Genomic DNA, 23278 nt, shown 5'->3' on the forward strand with positions numbered 1-23278 from the left:
AAATGACCATACTTCTTGAGAAATATCTCAATATAATGAGATTGGGTTAAAACCAACTCATTCCCCTTTCTTAGAATTTTAGTTCCTAAGATCACATCAGCCTCTCCTAAATCCTTCATGTCAAAATTAGAGCTGAGAAACCTTTTTGTTTTTTCAATACGAGATATGTCAGATCCAAAAATAAGCATATCATCAACATACAAGCAGAGAATTACACATACAGAACTATCATGTTTACTATAGATACATTTATCATCATCATTCGCAACAAAACCATATGACAAAGCTACTTTATCAAACTTCTCATGCCATTGCATGGGAGCTTGCTTCAAGCCATAAAGAGATTTAACCAACTTGCAAACCTTCTTTTCTTGGCCTGGAAATATGAAACCTTCAGGTTGTTCCTTATATATCTCTTTATCTAAATCACCATTTAGAAAAGCAGTTTTGACATCCATTTGATGAATAATTAAGTTGTGAATAGAAGCAAGTGCGATCAAACAACGAATAGATGAGATTCGAGCAACAGGAGCATATGTATCAAAGTAATCAATTCCATGTTTTTGCTTATAACCGTTAGCAACTAATCTGGATTTAAACTTATCAATGGAACCATCGACATTCATCTTTTTTTGAATATCCATTTACACCCAATAGGCTTTACGCCTTGAGGTAAATTACAATATATCCAAGTACCGTTAATCAAAAGTGAATTCTTTTCATCATTGATAGACTCTTTCCAGAAACTAGCATATCTGGAACTCATAGCCTCATCATAAGTCGTAGGGTCATCGTCAACATGCATAACATATTTAGTAACACTAAGAATTTCATTCTTACTACCTTCTACAAGAACCCATTCTGGACCAAAGCTTGTTGCCTTTCTTGGTCTCTTACTTCTTCTAGGTTTGACATCTTCTACAATTTCAGAAGTATGTTCTATATTTCGAGTAGGAGAAGTATGTTCATCATTTTCATTAGTCTCTACAGATTCCAGACTAGGTAACAACGGGTTTTCTATGGGTTGCATTTGGGAACTATTCATGTTCAAGTTCTCAAAAGATTCCACATCTACCGATTCTATAATCTCAAAAGTGTCAAGGATTAATAATCTGTAAGTAATACTGTGTAGTGAATAACCCACAAAAGCACATTTATACGCCCTATTTCCTAACTTAGGTCTGTTAGGATCAGGCTTCCTAACATATGCTAAACAACCCCAAACTTTAAGTCTTCTTAAGTATGGTTTCCTATTAAACCACAATTCATAAGGAGATTGTAGTTGCATAAAATCTGACTACTACATCCAACAATATTTAAAGACTAGAAAACTACTAACAAGCTAGATTCATTCACAAAGAAGAAATAAATAGCAAGAAAGTAAAGATTGACACAAGGATTTTATAGTGGTTCGGCCATTAAAGACCTACATCCACTTTGTTTTCAATATTATGGGTAGTGATACACAAAGATCAATGAATCGAGGTCCTCATGGGACTTGAAACTCCATCCATGGAAGAACAAGAGAAGCTAGCTCGCCGAGAGAAAAGGGAAAACCGGAGAGAAGAAGGAACCCCCTCTAACCTATATCTCGTTTCTTTATATGGGAGATATGGTGTACATTGAATTACATTTATGCCCTTAGGGCTGACTAGGTTATGACTAGATAAGATAAGGATTACAAAAGGTTGTATTATTGAGTAGTTGCTTGTAGTATTATGTGGTGCTCCCGTCTAAATTTTGCGCCACGTGTCGAGTTGATATTTTACCCTCACATTTTGCTCCTTTTCTTGGAGGTTCTTCGAAGAAGGATCCTTCATGAAAATCTTCTTTAGGTGTTGTTTTTAAGGAGACACGAGTGGCCGAACAAGATTTTGAGAAGTCATATTATTTACTGAAACATACAAGATCAAATTTTAGTTTATTCGCCTTTTTAGGGTGACGACCCTCTCTGTTTTTTGTAATATTTCCACCATTAGTGCTTTGAATAGCAATCGCGAAGTGCTCCTTCGTCGTGCTCCATTATGGCATTCTCCAGATGTGCCTTAGATGCTTATGAGAAAGTAGGCTTGCACTTCTTTTTTGTGGTCCGAGATGTATCTCCCATGGGTGTTTTTTCTAAGGTAACTTGGTCCTTTAAAATTTCATTTTCTCCATTTTTATTTATCATCTTGCTCCTTGGTGGAGTGAAGTTTTCTCCTTCGTTTATAGTTCGTCTTTGAATGATGGGTCGGATTGTATTTTAACCGCCCTGATCCTTTGTTCATAGTGTGTAGAGGGGAATTGCCCCTGCGCGCCTACCGTCTCATCGTAGTCGTCATCGTGGGTTTTTATACCAGATGTGAAATACCCTTAAGGTCAATTTTTTTATTAACCTCTTTTATCAAGTATATGTCCTCCGTTTTTGCTGTGAGTTTATGAGTTCCACATTTTTTGTTGTGATGTGCTCATTACATAGCTAAGAAATTCTCCATCGTTGACGGGTCTTCTTAAGGATTCTCCTTTCTCATAAAAATATGAATTTAATAATCACTCATCGTTGTGGGGTGACGACCCTCTTCTTTTGTTGCTCCATTTTTTGGCACTACCGTTGATGAAGGAACTGTGTAGGGGAATACGATTTGCTCTTTTATAGTATGCATACTTTTCCCTATTCTCATATTCAGTTCCAAGACATAGGTGGTGCCCCTGCTAGATCGGTTATTTCGCCTTTGAAATGGGTGTTCTCCGATCTCCCTTCGGTCACCATTTTTCTTCGAGACGCTATTGTCAAGGATTGGTTGGGACGGACATCGTGCTCCACCATTTGTTTGATGGTTGCGATGGACATCGTGCTCCTTCAATTGGATTGTTGTATGGCTATCCTCCTGATAGCGATGGGTGTGCCTTTCTTGGATTTTGGTCATCTCATCCTTTGGTCACATTATAGGATTATATACTCCAATTTGTCCATCGGTGCTAATATATGGTTGTGCTGGCGAGGTGGTATTTTGTTTAATGCGCATGCCCCTGCCTGCATATACTGTAATAAGTTCTCATTTGGGTGGTCGCGCCTCGCCTTGGATTACGCTAGAATTTTTACTTCATAGGGTTAATTTTTCTCCTTGCATCGGGTGGCCCTCCTGATGGTTTGAACTGTACTCCTTATTTAACCACCATATTGGTCTTCATGCTGAGTAGTGGCCATTCATTGATTTTTAATTCAAACAAGAAAATTCATTTATTTAGTTTATTCGTCAACGTGACTGAGATGCCTCTGCTCCTTGCGTTTGCGTGTGTGGGACTTCACACCAAGTTGCCAAACTTTTGATTTATTTTGATACATCGTCCATGTTCGGACTGGTATCGTGGCCTTTTTCCTGTATTTGTAGTAGAGATCTTTTCTTCATTTTTCTATGTAGGAACGTTAGTATTGGATTTGACTCCAATTTGTTCATCCGTCTTGGGAAGGAATTTGTCTTATTAGCATCTCGGACTCGGAGCGTGTCCACCTCGTTGATGGTTACTGTTTGTAATAATGCCCCGGTAGCATCGTCGGGATGGAACATTTTCACTCATGTGCCTGTGTTGCTTTAAGTGTTGATAGCGATGGAATGATGCTCCATTTTTGAATTTCTTCTTTCTCACCATGTGATTGATATTTGGGGAGCCCGATGTCCCACCCTTTTTGGTTATGCTTTTCGTAATCCCTCGTGTATGATCCGAGGCAGTATCTAGAGGTATAGATTCTCTTCGATACGTCATCGTTTATCGTCCGAGGCGATGATATTCAATAAGTAATTATATATATATATATTTATTTATTTATTGTAAATATTCGTGCTCCTTCCGAGGCAATTTTTTGAACATCATGTGTTTTTGAATTTAATATGTGTTTGCTTTCGTGGCTCTGAGGATGTTTTTCGTTTATGCCATAATCCAACCATGGGTGACAAGGCCAAGGAGTGATCAGTTCCTTAACTGGTTCATCTCTTACGGTGTTGGATTTTGTGTATAGCGAATCTCCTTGCTCGCCTTTGTGATTTTAATGGTGTCCTGTTTAGGTTACACTTGCTCCTTGGTCGAGGGATCAGATGTTTGAGTCACTTGCTTTTTAACCATTTTTTGGAGGGCGATACCTCGGTTAGGTGATTCTTGTCTTAGCCAGAGACAAGTACCCCAATTTTGGATATCTCCTGTTATGACAGGACATCATCCGATTTCATGATCGTGATGGCATTACCTTAGATTTGTTTCCATGTTAGGTAGCTTAGGTATTTTACCCGCATCATTCGTTGTAGAATGGAAGGTGTGGATAGCACCGTGCCATGATATTTATGGGCTTTTAGAAGAATATTGTTTGGAATCCAAATTTTCTAATTATATGCAATGCAAAAAATAATACAAAAACGAATCCTAATACGAAAAAATTCAAACAAACAAAACGAAAATGTTCAAAAGAAATGTTTATATTATTGTTCCAAATGGAATCTCGTTCAAGGCATATAGCCTTTGCTAGTTCAACTTTGTAGCCTCCTCTAGCAATTTGTATACTCCATATTTAATGGTCTTGAAGGAATGTATCCTCCGAATTTTGTCATTCTCGTTAGAATGATAAGGTACTCCCCCATCTCATCTTAGAGATGTCTATTGTTGCTTTGGGTAGTGACCTTCTTAGCAACCTTTTCCTTTCGTGGAGGACTACTTGGTAGATGATTATCTGGCTCCATTGGCCGCACGTCATGTCGTGGCTTAGACTGCGAGTATCGGGCTCGTCTGTCTTCTACGAGACTCGCTTCATCATCAATTTATGTTGTCTTATTTTGACATTAATGTGTATACTGACTTGTGATGGCCATCACCCATCTTTTGGATGGTCCGGCCTTCTCGTGGGGACGCCTTGGATTACTGAGCGATGTAGCTCTGGACATGGTTTCCTGCTTGAGTTTCACCTTTATTTATTAGTAAGAATAGGCTATGGTTACTGTTGCTGTAACTTCAAGCATGGACTTCTCCTCTGGCATCAGGATTGTGCATCACGGGAGTCATCGTCTGTTACAGAGCTGAATTGTTATGTTAACAATTGTTTCGTCTTTTTAATTTTATCACAATGTACATGGCCCTTCATTATGAGATGCTCCTGCAAGTTAGTACATAACTTAACTTTTCATGGTTTTTATTTTGTTGTGAGTACAACAAAAGTGGGATAAGAAATTTAAGCTCCTTCCACCGTTGTAGGGTGACGACGCTCTTCGTTTATAATGGTTCTGCCACCATTGTCTGTTGTTACGGAATTCACTTCGAGTTTTGAAGCATCGATGCCCCATCACGTAATTTATTTTTGCAATGGCCTTATTATTGCCTCGGGATAGACCGTAGTCCTTATCCATCTGCTATTTATTTACACCTTGGATTCAAAAATCCTTAATGTTTTCTTGTCATCATTAGTGAGGTAGAAGACTGTTCTTCACTGGCTAATTTGGTGGGAATTTGTATGCCTTTAATTAATCGGTCCGCGAGTTATAACTCCATAGGTGTAACCATCCTTTCACAAAAAAACCTATCAAAACAAAATTAACATAAAAATCCCAAATTTAAATGTTGGTTTCATCAAATTTTATGATGAAACAAAAATAAAATTTGATGAAACCAGCATTTAAATTTGAAGTTTTTGTATCAATTTTTAAAAATTTGGGATTTTTGTATCAATTTTGTTTACGATGGAGTTTTAATGGATCCCAACGTTTGGATGGGATTTTTATACCACAAATTTGGTCACCTTGAGTTTTTATGACTAGTTTTGTTAATTAATATGAGAGTTCGTCCCTTTACTCCTTTATGCTGTAATGAGACTCCATAGGATGACATCGTTGATTTTATTCAGTTCACGCCTCTTTGTTGGGATCGCATATCTTCATGGCTTGGTCTGGTGTTAACAGACATCCTTCGTACTTTATCAAGTGTTTTCGTCATGCAAGGCCCTTACGGCTGGGAGTAGACCTATTCTATACGTTACTATAGTGCTGATTGGCAATAAATTCCAATAGGGCAGTTACTATCATCATTTATAAATTTATGGTGATTGGTGTTTAAATCCAATCAACTCTTTCGTCATGGCAGTGGTTTCTTGCTCCTCCGAGGTTACTCGTCTGTTGGGTTTTAACGTCGTTTTGAATCCTTCCCTGTACATGGAAAGAAAGTGTTCTGGGTGATTTGAGACTGCCATTACTTGGTCTAGCCTTCCTTCGTCGAGACATGTCGACTTGATATTTTGATCAAGAGTTGTTGATGGCGATGCCATCTCGTCTTTGCTGACTTTGTGTTAGCCAGACAGTTCGTAGCATGGTAAATTTGGACTCGGGTTTTCGAGCTTCTCGAGTTGGTATTCCACGGTATTGGATATTGGTGACAAAATCCAATGAACCACTTCTCCTTGTAATGGTACGCCCTTATCTTAATTCTTGCTTTGGTTCGGCGCCTTTAGGATTTGCTTGGTTGTATGACCATTAGTATCACCCTTTTGTCTCCAATTTGTTCGTTTGGGATTGCCATCATTGTTCGTCATTGTTTTGAGGTACATCTCATCTTTCGTCATGGGATATGGGAATGAATTGTTCTTGGACGAGCTCATTCTTCCGAGTTAAGCTGTCCTCCTTGGATGTGGCTATAAATTACCTCTCCGAGCAAGTACTCTGAGTTAGTATATTATCTTTCCGATGATCGGATGGGAAATAACGAATTGGTTCTCCCGAGTTAATCATAGTAATGACTTTGTCAATTCGGAAGTAATGCAGCAGTTCGTCTTGGAACCATAGTGATAGAGATTGGTTATTGGTTCCAATCTATTTTTATGGCAGTCAGCCTTTACTCCGTTATTTATCGTCATGGTTACTTCGTAAGTGCATGCACAATGTGCAGCTCGAGTGCCTCTTGGCTTCCCCATTGTCAGCACGAGTTGGTGCTCCTCCGATGAGTGGCTTCTCCATTGTCAGCACGAATCGGTGCTCTTCCAATGAGTGCCTCTGGCTTCTCCATTGTCAGCACGAGTTGGTGCTCTTCCGATGAGTGCCTCTGGCTTCTCCATTGTCCCCACGAGTTGGTGCTCCTCGGATGAGGTTGACTAAATCAACTGACTGGCAGCACACTCGGCACCACGATCATATATCGGTGGTGGATCTCTCTTTTACGGTTCATGGACCGCGGTTACGGACTAGTCCTTTCTGTGCATATCCATTAGGTTGTTTCTTCTCCACCATTGGCATCATGTGTTGTTTGGATCTCCGTGTTTTGGGGTTATACTTCTCTGTTTGTCATATCAGGATGGTAGCAATGTTGATTGCTTTTTCGAGACTCCATTAGGAAATTTAGTTCATCATTTACGGAGTGAGTTTATCTCCATAATTAACAAGTTTTGATTTTCCATGACAGTAGTTGGTGGTTAATTCCAGCCAACTGTTCTGTTGGATGGTTACTTGGATTGCCTTATTGGCAGCACGAGCTGAACTCGTCTTTGCATGGTTTTGGACTTCGTCTTCACGAGATCGGACGCATATTGTCATCGTTTGGGACTTTGTCTTCACGAGATTGGACCCATATTCGCATCGTTTGGGACTTCATCTTCACGAGATCGGACGGGTCCATCTTTGGCCACCAAGATCATGCCTTCACGAGATCGGATGATCTCTTTCTCCGTTGGAAGTTTTTCTTCACGAGATGGGGTTATCTTTGTAACCTACAACAAAATAATCTCTCTATCCAGCAAGATAATGCCTTCCCGAGGTTGGATGAGCTATTACTCCGTTGGAATTTTTCCTTCACGAGGTCGGATGACCAACACCATAGTAGTTACTTTTCATTAGACTGAATAAATCTTAGTCACAGAACTCGTTCTTTTATGAGATCCGGTTAATGGAAGAATAAACTTCCTTGAGTAATCCCTTAATCGGATTCTCAATATATATTATTATCATATGAAAGTCATTAACTACAGAGAATAATATCTTGACCGGAAATCAGGCCAATAAGGGAAATAATCTCTTTTACACCCCCTTAGTCTTAGCGTGAGAGGAGCAAACGCTTAGACTAGAACGAAAGCGAATAAAGAGTTGTCTAGGGAGACCCTTGGTGAAGATATCGGCATATTGATTCTCAGAGGGAATGTGCAAGACACGAATATCACCAATACGAACGCGCTCACGAACAAAATGTATGTCAATTTCCACATGTTTAGTACGTTGATGCTGAACCGGATCACCAGACATGTATATAGCACTCACATTGTCACAATAAACCAAGGTGGCACGCCGTAGTGGTATTTGTAACTCAAGAAGAAGATTCCGAAGCCAGGTTGTTTCAGCAACAGCATTGGCAACCCCTGGATATTCTGCTTCAGCACTAGAGCGGGAAACTGTTGCCTGACGCTTGGAGGACCAAGAGACTAGGTTGTCTCCAAGAAAGATACAATAACCAGAGGTAGACCTACGTGAATCTGGACAGCCCGCCCAATCAGCATCAGAGTATGCAGTTAAGCCGGAAATATTGGAAACGGAGAGAAACAAACCGTGATCAATAGTACCCTGAAGATAACGAAGTATGCGCTTGAGAGCGTGCATGTGAGGCTCTCTAGGATCGTGCATGAATAGACAAACCTGCTGAACTGCATAAGATATATCTGGTCGAGTGAAAGTGAGATATTGTAATGCCCCGGCTAAGCTTCTGTATAACGTAGGATCCGCAACTGAAGGACCAGATGCAGCACTGATCTTGGATTGAGTGTCGACCGGAGTAGATACCGAATTGCAATTCGTCATGGATGCACGAGCAATGATGTCCTTCGTATATAGTGACTGAGATAAAAATATTCCTGAGGATGAGCGAGTAGCAGAGATACCCAGAAAATGACGTAACGGACCAAGATCAGTCATAGAAAATTCTCGTTTCATCATGTCAATAAAACGGCACAGAACAACATCAGTGGAAGCAGTGAGGACAATATCATCAACGTATAACAGTAAGTACGCGGTGTCCAATCCTGACTGATATATAAAAAGTGAGGGATCGCATATACTACCACGAAAACCACAGCGAGTGATGAAGCTCGCAAATCTCTGGAACCACGCCCGAGGCGCCTGTTTGAGACCATAAAGGGATCTGCGAAGACGACAAACATGGTCAGGGAGAGTTGGGTCAACAAAACCTGGAGGCTGATGCATATACACTGTCTCGGTCAAATCCCCATGGAGAAAAGCATTTTTGACATCCAATTGGTGTATGGGCCAAGATCGCGAAGTAGCAATGGCGAGAATAGTGCGAATAGTTGCAGGTTTAACCACCGGACTAAAAGTCTCAAAACAATCAACCCCAACCTGTTGAGATTTACCATTGGCAACAAGTCTAGCCTTATATCGTTGCAGGGAACCATCAGCATGAAATTTGTGGCGAAAAAGCCACATGGAGCGAATAATGTGAGCACCAAGAGGTCTCGGTACTAGATCCCAAGTGTTTGTTTTTAACGTAGCACTGTACTCATCTTGCATGGCTTGACTCCAGTTAGGATCCCTAAGGGCATAGAGATGAGACCTAGGTAGACTGGATATGTTCGTTTGAATGTGAAGATTTAGTTTTTGAGTTGGTCGGAAGATACCACGAGAAGCTCGTGTTACTGGACGAGAAGGAGTAGAGGTAGGTGCTGTAGGTAAGATAGAAGTAGTGGTAGAGCGTGTCACTGGACGAGAGGAAGGAGAGGTAGGTGCTGTAGGTGGGGCAGGAGAAGATGATGTAGGTGCTGAATTTGCTGTAGGGAGCAGAGACGGAATGACAGCAGGAGATGAGGTAGGTGCTGTAGGTGGGAGATGATGATGCAGCGGAAGTAGTTGGAAAGCGACGATGTGGGGGAGTATACAACTGTTGAGTAGTGGGAGAATGAGGTCCAGAAGAGGTGGAGGATGGGTAGGCCAGAGATGCTGGAATTAAGGGCGAAGTAGGTGACAAAGAATTATCGGCAGTGGAAGGATTACTAAGAGAAGATTCACTAAATGGAAAAACGTTTCGTCAAACGTTACATGGCGAGATAAAATTATTTTGTTGGTGGATAGGTCGAGGCAACGATAACCACGATGGTGAAGAGGAAATCCAAGGAAGACACATCTAGATGAACGAGGAGCCAGTTTGTGTGGGATAGTAGCGGAAAGATTGGGATAGCAGAGACAACCAAACGTACGAAGATGGTCATAGGTTGGTTGGCGTTGGTAAAGAATAGAAACGGGGGAAGTGAAGTTGAGCACTTTAGAGGGGAGAATGTTGTGGAGATAGACAGCCATATGAAGAGAATCGGCCCAATATTTAGAGGGTACGGAAGCATGCGACATGTGGTGCGAGTGATGTCATTAATACGACGAATCATTCGTTCCGCCTTCCCATTTTGAGATGAAGTGTGAGGACAAGAGAATCGAAAAACCAAGCCATTTGTTTGAGAAAAATTAAGAAAAGAGGAATTATCAAATTCACGACCCTTGTCGGATTGAAAACATTTTATATCCCGCTCAAATTGAGTTTTGACAAAAGAGCGAAATTCTAAGAACTTGGTATAGACTTGAGATTTTAGTTTTAAAGGATATACCCATAGATAATTTGTATAGTCATCCAACAAGATAAGGTAATAGCGAAAACCAGTCTCAACATGTACGGGACAAGTCCATAAATCACTATGAATAAGAGAAAAAGGAGAAAAAGTCATGGAATTCGATTAAAAAAATGGGAGACGAACATGTTTACTAACTTGACAAGAATGACAAAGTTTGGTAGACTGTTTCTTATTACACTGAATATAAGAATTGGAACGTAAATTATCTAGAATAGCATGGCCGGGATGGCCGAGGCGTGCATGCCAGAGATCAGACGAGCACACAGCAAGAGACAGGGGAGGAGATGCGGATGATTTTGAAGGTGACACGGCAGAGATGTTGAGAGGATAAAGATCCACAGAGCTATTACATCGAAGAAGGATCGCCCACGAACTCAAATCCTTCACAGAAAAACCAGATGGATCAAATTCAACGGACACATGATTATCAGTGGTGAATTTACGAACGGAAACAAGATTTTTGATTATATCAGGGACAACCAGGGTATTTTTTAGGTGGAGAGTTCGGGAAGGGAAATTTATAGATTTAGTGCCTCTGGCTGTAACTGGGATGGAGTTGCCATTGCCAACTAAGATGGATTGTACAGTACTAGTGTTAAAAACAGTGTGTAGCGTACCTGAATCCGCAGTGATATGAGAAGTCGCACCAGTATCCATATAGAATGTATCATCAGGTGGCTGTAAGGTCATCGAGCTGTATGCTTGAGCAAAGTCAGTTGGCTGTAGCAGCTCGTTGGATGGAGCAAGGTAGGCTTGAGGCTGGTCGTAAACAGGGGGCCTAGGACGACTCTGAGCAGCAGAAGAGCGACCATGTGTTGATCCACGTGGGGAGAAAGATGACTGCCAATGAGGAGCTGTTGGGTAAGGACACGGAGGAGCTTCCCAGTAAGAGTTCCATTGAGGGTAATACGCTGCTGGAGGTCTGTATGCTTGGCGGAATTGCTGCGGTGTTGGCAGTAGGGGTGGATCCATCGACGGAGAGGCTACTGTATGAACAGGCTGTGGTTGTCGAGGTCCGCGTTTGCCTGATCCTGAACGGTGGCTACGGTGAGTCCCACGATCAGTCGATGAGGCTGTGGCAGCAAGAGCAGCTGATGACGACAGACTAGTTTGTTGTGCACGACGAATCTCCTCAGTGCGCAATTGAGAACGAACAGCGTCAAAAGTAGGCATGGACTGTTGTATAAAGGATGCAACAGTGTTGTATTCCTCCGGGAGTCCATTGACAAGTTGGATAACCAATCGTTTGTCGTTCATGGGGAAATCAAGATCGGTCAGTCGATCCGACAACGATTTTAGTTTATCGCAATAGTCATCGACGCTAGCACAATCAACAAACTTTAGATTGACAAACTTACTTTCAAGGGTCGCAGCACGATTACCTTTGTTATCTTGAAAAAGCTTTTGAAGGTGATCCCAAAGTTCTTTAGCAGTTTTTCCCGATTTTAGAACCGTGAGCATTAGATCCTTGGCCATGGTGGAGAACATCCATTGACGGCAGAGAGCGTCTAGTTGTTGCGAGGTATTGGCGTCAATTTCTGTTGGTGTTGCTGATCCGTCGATGAGGAAAAGGAGTCCGTGAGCCTGGAGATGGAGTTCGAAGAGAAAAACCCACGATGAGTATTCATCTTGTTTGATATCAAGAAGAATGAGGATTAGGGTTTTTATGTTATTGACAGTAAAAGCTGGATGCAGGGATTTTTTATCACCTGCCATGGATATTTTTTTTTTTTTTTTTTAGAAGAAAATAGGGGGAAGAAGAAGGAGGATCTCTTTTAGGATGATACCATAATGGAAGAATAAACTTCCTTGAGTAATCCCTTAATCGGATTCTCAATATATATTATTATCATATGAAAGTCATTAACTACATAGAATAATATCTTGACCGGAAATCAGGCCAATAAGGGAAATAATCTCTTTTACCGGTGATCTTTTTCCGCCGGTGATATTTGAACTTCTTGAGATGACTTGTGTCATCTGGTTTATGGCTCCATGAGACCGGGTGGTCTTTCTCTCCATTAGATTCATGCCTACACGAGATCAATGATCTCTTTCACCATTTGGATTTTTCCATTGTGAGATGACTAGTTTTGTCACGTCATAGGGCTTATGTCTTCAGGAGAATCTTTCGCCATTAAGTTCAGGCCACCGCGAGATCGGATGATCTCTTCCACCGTTGGCTTTTTGCTTCACGAGGTTATTCATTTCGTCAACGGGCTTGTGGTATTTGACAATAGCAGATGAGCTCTTTGGCCATCTTTACTATTTTGCCTTTATGAGATCGGATGATCTCTTCGTCCATTAGGTTCATGCCTTCACGAGGTTGAGTAACTCCTTTACTCATCATGGTGTTGCCTTCATGGGATCAGATGACCCCATTTATCGCCTTTGGTATCTTACCTTTACGAGATAGAATTATCTTTGTAACATACAGGATCATGCCTGCACGAGATCGGGTGATCTCTTTTCCTCCATTGGTATGTCACCACTAACAGCACGAGATGAGCTCATGTTAACGCCATTGGAACTCTCTGTGACTGGTTTGATTCTCCTTCGACCATGACAATAGAAGATGATTATTAAATCCATACAACTATTTCTCCAATCATGGCGGTGACATCTAAGAAATGTAACCTGAATCGGTTCTCATCTAAGAAAGATAGATTATGACCAGCCAAAATATTCATTTTTAGCTTTGTTTTTCAAAGTTTTTGTTCAAAAAATTGTAGATCTAAAAATTACATCAAGCGGATGTCTTCTAACATCGGAGAGGACAACGATAATTATTGTTTTGCCAACAATTCTTCCCGGCCCCTTTCATGGAGGAGATCGCTTAAGTATCGAAGTGTTTGAAACTTCATTTTCACCGTGATCTTCTACTCTCTTGAGCATCTTGAGGGAGATACATGAAATCTTAAAAGAACATAAAAATTAAATAAAATCAACTAAAAAGGTGTAGATCTGTTGATTTCGATGGTCTTCAAGACTCCACAGATCGCATGGATCGTGAATGAGCCCCAGCTCTACTCATAGATTCTAACAGAACTCTTACACAATGGTATGAGATCCATTTCTCTCATGGAGATTATGAAAACAATATAGAGCTGTTATTAGGGAGGTAGATTATATCTTCATACCACCCTGTTTCTAGCGCCAAAATGTAGTTGCATAAAATCTGACCACTACATCCAACAATATTTAAAGACTAGAAAACTACTAACAAGCTAGATTCATTCATAAATAAGAAATAAATAGCAAGAAAGTAAAGATTGACACAAGGATTTTATAGTGGTTCGGTCATTAAAGACCTACATCCACTTTGTTTTCACTATTATGGGTGGTGATACACAAAGATCCATGAATGGAGGTCCTCATGGGACTTGAAACTCCATCCATGGAAGAACAGGAGAAGCTAGGCTCTAGCTCGCCGAGAGAGAAGGGAAAATCGGAGAGAAGAAGGAACCCCCTCTAACCTATATCTCGTTTCTTTATATAGGAGATATGTTGTACATTGAATTACATTTATGCCCTTAGGGCTGACTAGGTTATGACTAGATAAGATAAGGATTACAAAAGGTTGTATTATTGTGTAGTTGCTTGTAGTATAATATGGTGCTCCCGTCTAGATCTTGCGACATGTGTCGAGTTGATATTTTATCCTCACAGAGATACATTCTTCTTTTTCAAAGGAATTCTATTCAAAATATAACATGCAGAGAACATTGCTTCACCCCACAAAGAATTAGGCAAATTAGAACTAATAAGCATAGCATTAACCATCTCTACCAAAGTTTTATTTTTCCTTTCAGCAAGACCATTTTTTTGAGGTGTATAAGGTGCAGTAAATTGATGAATTAAATCATGCTCTTGACAAAATAATTTAAATTTATTTGCAAAATACTCATCACCACGATCAGAACGTAAAATCTTAATTTTCTGTCCTAATTGTGTTTCTACTTCTGCCTTGTATATTTTGAATTTGTCAAACACATAATCCTTAGATTTCATCAAGTAAGTATAAGCATATCTAGTGCAATCATAAATAAAAGTAACATAGTATTTGTTTCCACCACGAGTCATATGGCTTTTTAAATCACCAACATCATCACTATGTACTAATTCAAGCAAGGTAGAGTTTCTAACTACATATTTAAAGGAGATTCTATGTATCTTTGCTTGCACACAGATTTCACATTTAGAAACATTATCAAAATTGCTATCAGAAATTAATCCTAATCTTTTCATGTTTCTAAGAGAACCATAATTCACATGTCCTAATCTACCATGCCATAAATCAACAGAGTCAATAGTATAAGCAGAACCATTATTTATTAAATTAAGCTTAATCATCCCATCACAAGTTATAATGGTAATGGTAATGATGTTCTGTGTTGGTTAACAGACACAAGTTGTAATGGTAATGGTAATGATGTTATGTATTGGTTAACAGACACAAGTGGTAATTTTAATGGTAATGGTTTAGGTATTGATCATCGGAAGGTGTTTAGAATTGGTTGATAGTGGGTGCTGGAAATAAGCTGGAAGATGCTTGGTCTAACACCTCCCTCAAACTGAGCAATAGAATAGTGCAAAAGTTTGTTGTGATGAGCAATGACCTTGAGAACGATGCAGAAAAGATGCTTGGTCTAACATGAACCTTGACGAGCACCAACTGGATACACACCGCCTCTACAAGGAATTCTGTAGAACAAACAGGACCGAATTGCACATTAATCACAACTTCTTGGTGTGGAGCACACCAGCAGCACATGAACCTCCAGTAACTTTTGCTGTCTTAAGAAAGTAGCTTCAGTTAGAAGGAGAAGACAGTTGACACTCCTTGAAAAGACCTGTCACTTGTTGTAATGTCCATAGTATGAATATAGTTGACCAACAAAAGTTTGTCCAAATCGTCTGATGTGACATCAAAAATCAAGGACTATTGGCTTTCTGTCACAACCCATCTCTCATAGCAGGAACATGTCACTTGAATAAAAGTCCAATAAATGAAGCACAATAAATATGCATAAAAAGTATTCTCCTAACAACAAACCAAAACCATGAAAAAGTTGACCCAATGAGCATTGAAACAAAGTGGATGCTGTATCATCTTGGAACTGGCGACTCAATGCACTTAAAAATTCATCCAGTAGAAGAGTCTAACATATAGGTTGAATACCAATAATAGCAATGAAAACACATTAACAAAATGTAGTAGACTGCAAACTTTGAAGAATAAAATCTCTCAAATATCATGAACCTCATATAGGAAGAAACTATTAGTGCATATTCTTTACCACTGTTGAGTTGCACAGGACAAAACCAATTGATTGTAACTCTACTTTCTTGAAACTCAAGAATGGACGAGACTCACCACCAACAGTGAGTAGAACAGTAAACCCCCATGAAGTATGGACTAAATCTGAGTTGAGAAACAAACAGAAGAATCGAGAATAAAAAAATAAATTACGGCCGTATCTTATTAGAAAATCAGGAGGAGACCCTGAATCTTTCCTCTATCCCAAACTCGAAACTGAACACAGCATCTGAAGGGTCTTGAACATGAAGTAAAACTATGTAATTCCATCAAATCAGATTTGAAAATTGAAATTGCAAAACGTATCGAAAGAAGAAAGAAACTAAAACTAAGTTTGTGGTGTTGCGGTTTCATGACTCGGTAAAGAATAAGAAACTTCTAGAGAGATTTTCCAACAATAATAGTATTTGGGAGATGAAATCAAAGAAATTAACCCATTCTGCAATTTGGGTTTTCGATTAGGTTTTTTTTTTCCTTTTTTTTTTAAACTAAACAATTGAGATGATTATTTCGATGATAACTATGGTGCTGGAAGATCTAGTTGAGGTGGTGGTGGGATTTGAGGGTTTGGGTGGTGATGGTGGCTATTGCGGCGGAAGAGTGAGGGATGGAACCCTCTTGATACCATGATAGAATTCCTTACATTGTTGTTATGAGAACCCTAGATTCATTACGTCAAGAGATACTATTTATAGTACTTGCACATGGTGTAACCCAAGTGTCAATTTACATTCACTTACATATCCTAATACAACCAAATGGGGTGTAGATAATCTTAAAACTATTCTCATTCTTACATATTGTACCAAATGGATTTTGTATTCTTAATAGAAGGCACGTCAATTATGTGCCGAAGCTAAAATTTCAAGATTCATTTCAGACCTAAGCTATAACCTCCAAACCATGGAAACCAATGGGGACATTGCGAAAACTAGATGTACAAACCAAATACAGCTTGCTATCAACTGAATAATAATACCGCAAAACATTTCTAGAATTCATTAAGACGAGCTTCCAGTTTAAAAGTAGATCGTAGAGCTTCATTTAAGTCATGGCAACAGTTAATAACTGAAACACCAGATATGCCGCCATTGCTCAGTTAGTCTTTCCTTCTCAGAATTACGAAATGCCAACCGTCAGCGTGCCTGTTAGATTAAATTTGATAGTAACCGGGTAGTAAATTTCAGAAGCTAAATTTGATCCCAGATGTTAATGCAAGTTTTGGTACACCAGCCCTTGAATAGTGCAGGAACTCCTTTGATAGTATCCGGGTGGCAAATTTCAGAGACTGAATTTGATCCCAGATGTTAATGCAAGTTTTGGTACACTAGCCCTTGAAAAGTGAAGGAATTCCTTTGTTTCCAAACTCTCACCAAAAAAATACAAAACGCAATGAAAAATATTTTGCTTTTATGGCAGATTTTACCGTTAAAAAACCATGCATGTGGTGAGATGATGTCCATTGAAAATTGCAGGTGTAGCCTACCTCTGGTTCCGCCACTGGCTCAGGACCTCTAGGGAGTCCGGTTTCATGCGTGTATTCTCTAATGTGGCTATTGTGGGAAATAGTATGCTCTTAACGTGACATTTCAACATCCTTTGTTAATTTCATTTGGAAATTATATAAGACGAAATTATAAACACGAATGGTTATGGGGTTGGGAACATATATTAAGAACGATTTTTTTGGGGACTATGGTTTTTTTGGGGACCATGGTTTTATTTTGGGTAAAGGCATTAGAAGTAATTCTAGGTCACCCCATATCTAGTTATTTATTTAATACCAAATCTATCCTCTTAATTAATTTTAGGTAATGATTAGTGAATGATTTAGTTAAAAACAATTAGTGAGATCAAATTAAAAGATGGGTTTATTAGTTGAGTAGAATTATTGAGAGAGTAGAGTTGGAGAAGATGAAGGAGAAAAACATGGAAAATAAAATCTTTTTTCCAATTCACTAAGTTTGAGTATTCAAATGATGAAAACTCATTTGATTCTTCATCTCCATCCTCTCCTAGAATATTTTTTAATCTTCAAAGTTATCTGGATTTGAACTGGATTTTGAACAGTTCGGTTACTTTATATGAAGAACAAGTAACCGAACTCATCTGAAGCTGTAGTTTGGTTGCCCCGTGAGATGAACAAGTAACCGAACTCATCTGAAAGTGTAGTTCGGTTACTTGTTCCAAACATGCAGGTTACCGAACTCTCTAATAATTTCTAGGAGTTACAGCGTTATGTTCGGTTGGTTCTCAACTAACCGAACTTTGGTGTACAAAGTTCGGTTGGTTCGCAAACTGCATGCACTTTTGATCTAACCGAACTTTACGTAATATAAGAGTATATAAGTTTACAAAGTTCGGTTCTTTCGTAAACTTGAACCTAACAGCTAACCAACCGAACTCTGAGTTCGGTTTCTGCGATAAAATTGTGAAGTTACCGAACTTAACAAACAAACAAAAATGTGAAGTTCCAGCATCTATTGGCTAAGCGGTTACTTTGTAGTTTTAAATTTTTTTGCGAACAAACCGAACTCTATTGGCTAAGTTCGGTTATTTTGGAACTCAACATAGTGGCCACAACAACACGGTTCGTTTAGAATGGATTTGTTTTTTTTTCGGTTCTAAGGGTGGAGTTCGGTTACTGGCCACAAGAACACGGTTCGTTTAGAATGGATTTGTTTTTTTTCGGTTCTAAGGGTGGAGTTCGGTTACTTTATAATTTTAAATTTTTTTGTGAAACAACCGAACAGAGAGTTCGGTGACTTAGTTTTAAATCCAATAGAACCGAACTGTTCTCCGTGTTCTTCATTTTCAAGAAGTTCGGTTAGTAAACTAGGGTTTTTTGGAAAATCGACCTAACCGAACATGGTTCTGTAACTCCCATTAAAACCCTATTTTGATGATTTCTATTCGATTGAAGCAATCAAAATCAAATTAAAGCGAAGTGTTTGTTGGAAAATACCTCCGGAGTGGTCCCATGGCAGAATCAGGTTGCGGCTGGCGTCTTTTATACTCGATAAAATTATTATGTAACCGAACTTAATTGTGATTGCATTGATGTTGTTACATTTCTTAAATAGGCGGTGGTGGTGGTGGTGGGAGGAGGTGTTGGTGGTGGTAATCGGTGGTTGGTGGTGGTGATAATTGGAGGTGGTGGTGGTGGTGGTAATCGGTGATTGGTGATGGTGATAATCGGAGGTGGTGGTGGTGGTAATCGACGGTGGTGGGCGGTGGTGGTGGTTATATATATATATATATATATATATATATAGGTGGTTATTACGTTGGTTTTAAATTAAATTAGGTTAACGATAGGTTAGTCATTTCAACGTTTTAGGACACCCCTTATCACTATAGGGAATATGACCTAATAAAACCATGGTCCCCTCAAAAAAACCATGGTCCCTAAAAAATCATTCTATATTAACCATCCCGTTGGCTGCTATTTAAGGATTTAGCTTTGGTGTATCACATTCACCTAATTAAAGCATCATCATAGTTCTGTTTAGGTACAACTTGTACAAATTGTTAAACAATCGGCAAAACTCATCAAAAATAGCATTCTTTAATTTGTTTTTTTCTGCTAGCTGTTTGTCTGTTATATTTTCTCCCATATAAATCTAACTCTGGTGCTCAACTTTTTTAAAAACGAAGAACTTGGTACTTTATAATAATAGTACCAAATCTTTGGTTCTAAATTCTTTCTCCCTTAATCTTGTAATGGGAAAATTACAGACGCCGGAAACTGCATATTTCCAAAAAGTAGAGAGAAATAGAGGTTGTGTTGCAAACCGGCGAACAAAGGATTATGTAAACAATGGTATCAGACTTTTGGTTGTTTTCATGGTAATCGTTTATTCAACAAAGACTACCAATGCACTACCTCCACCCTCAAGCCCATCCGTTGATTTTATTATTCTGCATAATGCTACGGAACTAGGCGCCGGTAATGCCAATTATTAACTTTTTTTTTTCCAGTTCTTATTTTCTCCAATCAGCAATTAGTAAAGTTTTATCGTCAAATAACCTTCAAACTAAATTGACGATTTTTCTGTGTTTCTTATATTCAGGTGTGTCACCCTCAAAGCCAACCCCATACCCATCAGGCAATGATCCTAATAAAGTTAATTTGCATTTTCTGCAAAATGCCAAGGAGTTAGGCGCGGGTATGCGAATTATCACGTTCTTCTTTTTTTCCATCTCATATTTTTGCCAATCATGCAGTTAGTAAATTTTTATCGTAAAATAATTTATGACTGTCCATTTTAGAGTAATGTTAACTATTGATGTTTTTGTTTATAACTTGAAAGTTGAGGTTATATATTGTTTTTTCTAATTATTTTTATTTCTGTTTGATATTTGGATGTTTGGGAGATAGTTTGTTTAGATGGAAGTAAACCTGGGTATTATTTCAGCAAGGGTTTCGGTTCTGGATCTAATAATTGGCTTATTCACATTGAGGTACACACATAACTCTATTATCCTTTTACATTCTTTCTGGATTTCATTTCCTTTTAAGCATTACGTTAGTAGGAACCAAAGATCCATCTGTAACATCAAGTGATTCAGGAGGGTGTTTAGATATAAGAAAAAAAATGTCAACCCCTGAAGTAAGAAGTAAAAGAAAAAAAACTTCTACAAGTGATCTCTTCTCAAATTTGGCTTGCCAGTCTAATTTATGACTTTTTTACTTCCAGAAATCCAAAATTTATTACTGATGATGTATCGATGATGTATCGATGATGTATCCAAACGCCTGCTTAATTATATATGGCAGCCTAAAATGCTTTAGTGTATTAGAGTGTTTTTGCGGGACTACTCGTTAGCTATTTTAGCTAAAGCATTTTGTTATTCGTGCTGTTTGCACATTCATGACGGCTTCTTTTTCTTTTCTTTTGAAGGGTGGTGGCTGGTGTGATTCAATAGAGTCATGTTATAACCGTACACTGAGTCCGTATGGGTTTGGATCATCAAAGTTCATGGGGGAGGAAATTGCTTTTAGCGGCATTTTGAGTAGCAACAAGTCACAAAATCCTGGTAAAACATTTGTTTACATACTTTCCATCCATTTCGCGTTTCAAGTTGCATAGTATCACTTAACAACTATACTTCCGGAGTTGATTTTCGGTTAGTCACCATTCAGACACCGAGCAATTTGATTTTCTTAGACATGAACACGCTTTATCTTCTGTAGACTTCTATAACTGGAACAGAGTGAAGGTACACTACTGCGACGGTGCGTCATTTTCTGGGACTCCCATGAGCGAAAATGAGGTGGTTTACACTCAAATTTTTTAACTGAATCTTATTCACTGTGCACACTATTCAAGTTGATATTCATGTATAACGGAAGATACTGATACTTTCAGGTTTCTTTGTGTTTTCTTTCGTAGAATACAACAAGAAACAACCTCTTCTTCAGAGGGAAGCTCATCTGGGATGCAGTTATGGACGAACTCCTAAATTTAGGGTTGTCAAACGCTAAACAGGTCCGTTCGTTGAAAACATGTAATTTTATTTTATTTTGTTCTCGTAAACAGATGAATTCTTTTTGCACAGATTTTAACGATACAAATCATGCAGGCTTTTCTTACAGGTTGCTCTGCCGGTGGATTGTCAACTCTTATAAAATGTGACAGTTTTGCAGAATTTTTTCCCAATGAAGTTAAAGTGAAATGTCTCTCAGATGCTGGGTTTTTCATGGATGAGTATGTTGACACGGTTATGTTTGATCTTGCATCTTTCTCATTTCTTCATTTTAACTTATATTGTTTGTGCGTATCTGCTACTATAGGAAAGATATGTTTGGTGGCCTAACCATGCGATCTTTCTTTCATGAGGTGGTAAAACTCCAGGTGTGCTTTTATCTCAACGCCTATTCCTGTTATTGCAAATTTTCGGTTACATATTCAATATTTTGTGTGATTGACATCAACCTCTAATGCAGGGAGTGGAGACTAATTTGAACAAACACTGTCTCGCAGAACTAAAACCATTTCCGGGAAGCCTGGTTCGTCGCCTCTTTACAAAATATACATTTGCAGTAAAAATAAATAAATTTTCCTCACATGTTGACCTTATGTCTTTTGAATTACTATATTCCAGTCCCAGTGTTTATTTCCTCAAAATTTTGTCAAGTACATAAAGACGCCACTTTTCCTCGTCAATCCTACCTATGATTGGTGGCAGGTAAAGAAACCGTAATATATCAATGTCCATTCATTTGCAAACTTTAGTTTGCGAAACAGTCTCACGTTTTCGGTTTGATTGTATTCAGATAGGAAACATTTTGCATCCACCTACCCTAAACGATGGTTGGGTAAATTGTACAAACGACATTGCATTATGTAACAAAAGTCAGCTCCAGAAATTACATGGTAATAACCTCTTGATCGTCTATTTACATATGGTTATGATTCCGAGTATTAAAGAGTGACAAGAAGACCACAACATACCAGTTAATTATTAGATATCTATTCTTTCCATCTTGATCGCTCATCCATTTGCTTGTTTATGTACGTATTATCATTCACAGGATTCCGACATTCTATGTTAAAAGAGCTAACGAAATATAAAAAGCAAAAGAATATGGGTATGTTTATAGATTCATGCTTTGCTCATTGCCAGACTGATAGTGACAAATGGCATTTGCATTCTCCGAAGATCAACAATAAGGTAAAACACTTCGGCAGTTAACTTTGCACATTGTTTCATCGGAGGTTAACCTATCATGTTAATGCCGGCATTGACGCATTGTTCTTAACCTTCTCTTTGATTTTTCTAACAGACCATTGCAGAAGCAGTGGGGGATTGGTATTTCAATAGAAAAACGGTACATGAAATCGATAATGGCCTATATCGTCACAATCCTACTTGCAGCAATAAAGTGTGGGAATGATAAGAATATATAGTCCGGGCAAAGTTACACAAAGAATGCCGAGGTTATATATGAGATCCTTTCGTATTGGGCGATCGAGTCGGTTGTGGTATTCATGATTGTATGTAAAAGCTTTTCTTTTATTCTTGTATGTCGCTTGTTGGTGGGATATATGTCTAAAAACATAATAGTATATCAATTCTTTTGTCCAATTTACATAGTTGGTGCGATGGTATGTTTTTTCTGGTTAAATCGGGGGTAATCCAATTAATTTGGGCCTCTACTACAGGAAAAAAAGGTCATTAAAAAGGTCATTGAAATGTAAAAAAAAAAACACTCCTTATCCAATTCTTCTAAAAAATGGTTAATTTATCTCTTGATTAATCAGCGTTAATCAGATGATTAATTAATGTTTAATCAAATTAAACTACAAATTAACCAATCTTGATTCTCCGTC

At 38.8% G+C, this 23278-nt stretch overlaps 1 protein-coding gene across 1 annotated transcript; it reads left to right on the forward strand.

Annotated features, from left to right (window-relative positions):
* The first annotated feature begins 19595 nt into the window (after positions 1-19595).
* On the forward strand, positions 19596-22983 carry LOC113313719 (pectin acetylesterase 5-like). Its single transcript, XM_026562517.1, has 13 exons — positions 19596-19890; positions 20015-20110; positions 20323-20405; positions 20846-20981; positions 21139-21218; positions 21338-21433; positions 21528-21652; positions 21739-21799; positions 21892-21954; positions 22050-22133; positions 22222-22321; positions 22480-22619; positions 22732-22983. The coding sequence occupies exons 1-13, from the start codon at positions 19665-19667 to the stop codon at positions 22840-22842; spliced, it is 1401 nt and encodes a 466-aa protein (XP_026418302.1). The 5' UTR covers positions 19596-19664; the 3' UTR covers positions 22843-22983.
* The last annotated feature ends 295 nt before the right edge of the window (positions 22984-23278 follow it).

This window comes from Papaver somniferum, chromosome 9 (genome assembly GCF_003573695.1).
Source record: "Papaver somniferum cultivar HN1 chromosome 9, ASM357369v1, whole genome shotgun sequence".
In the NCBI taxonomy this organism is placed as follows: domain Eukaryota; kingdom Viridiplantae; phylum Streptophyta; class Magnoliopsida; order Ranunculales; family Papaveraceae; genus Papaver; species Papaver somniferum.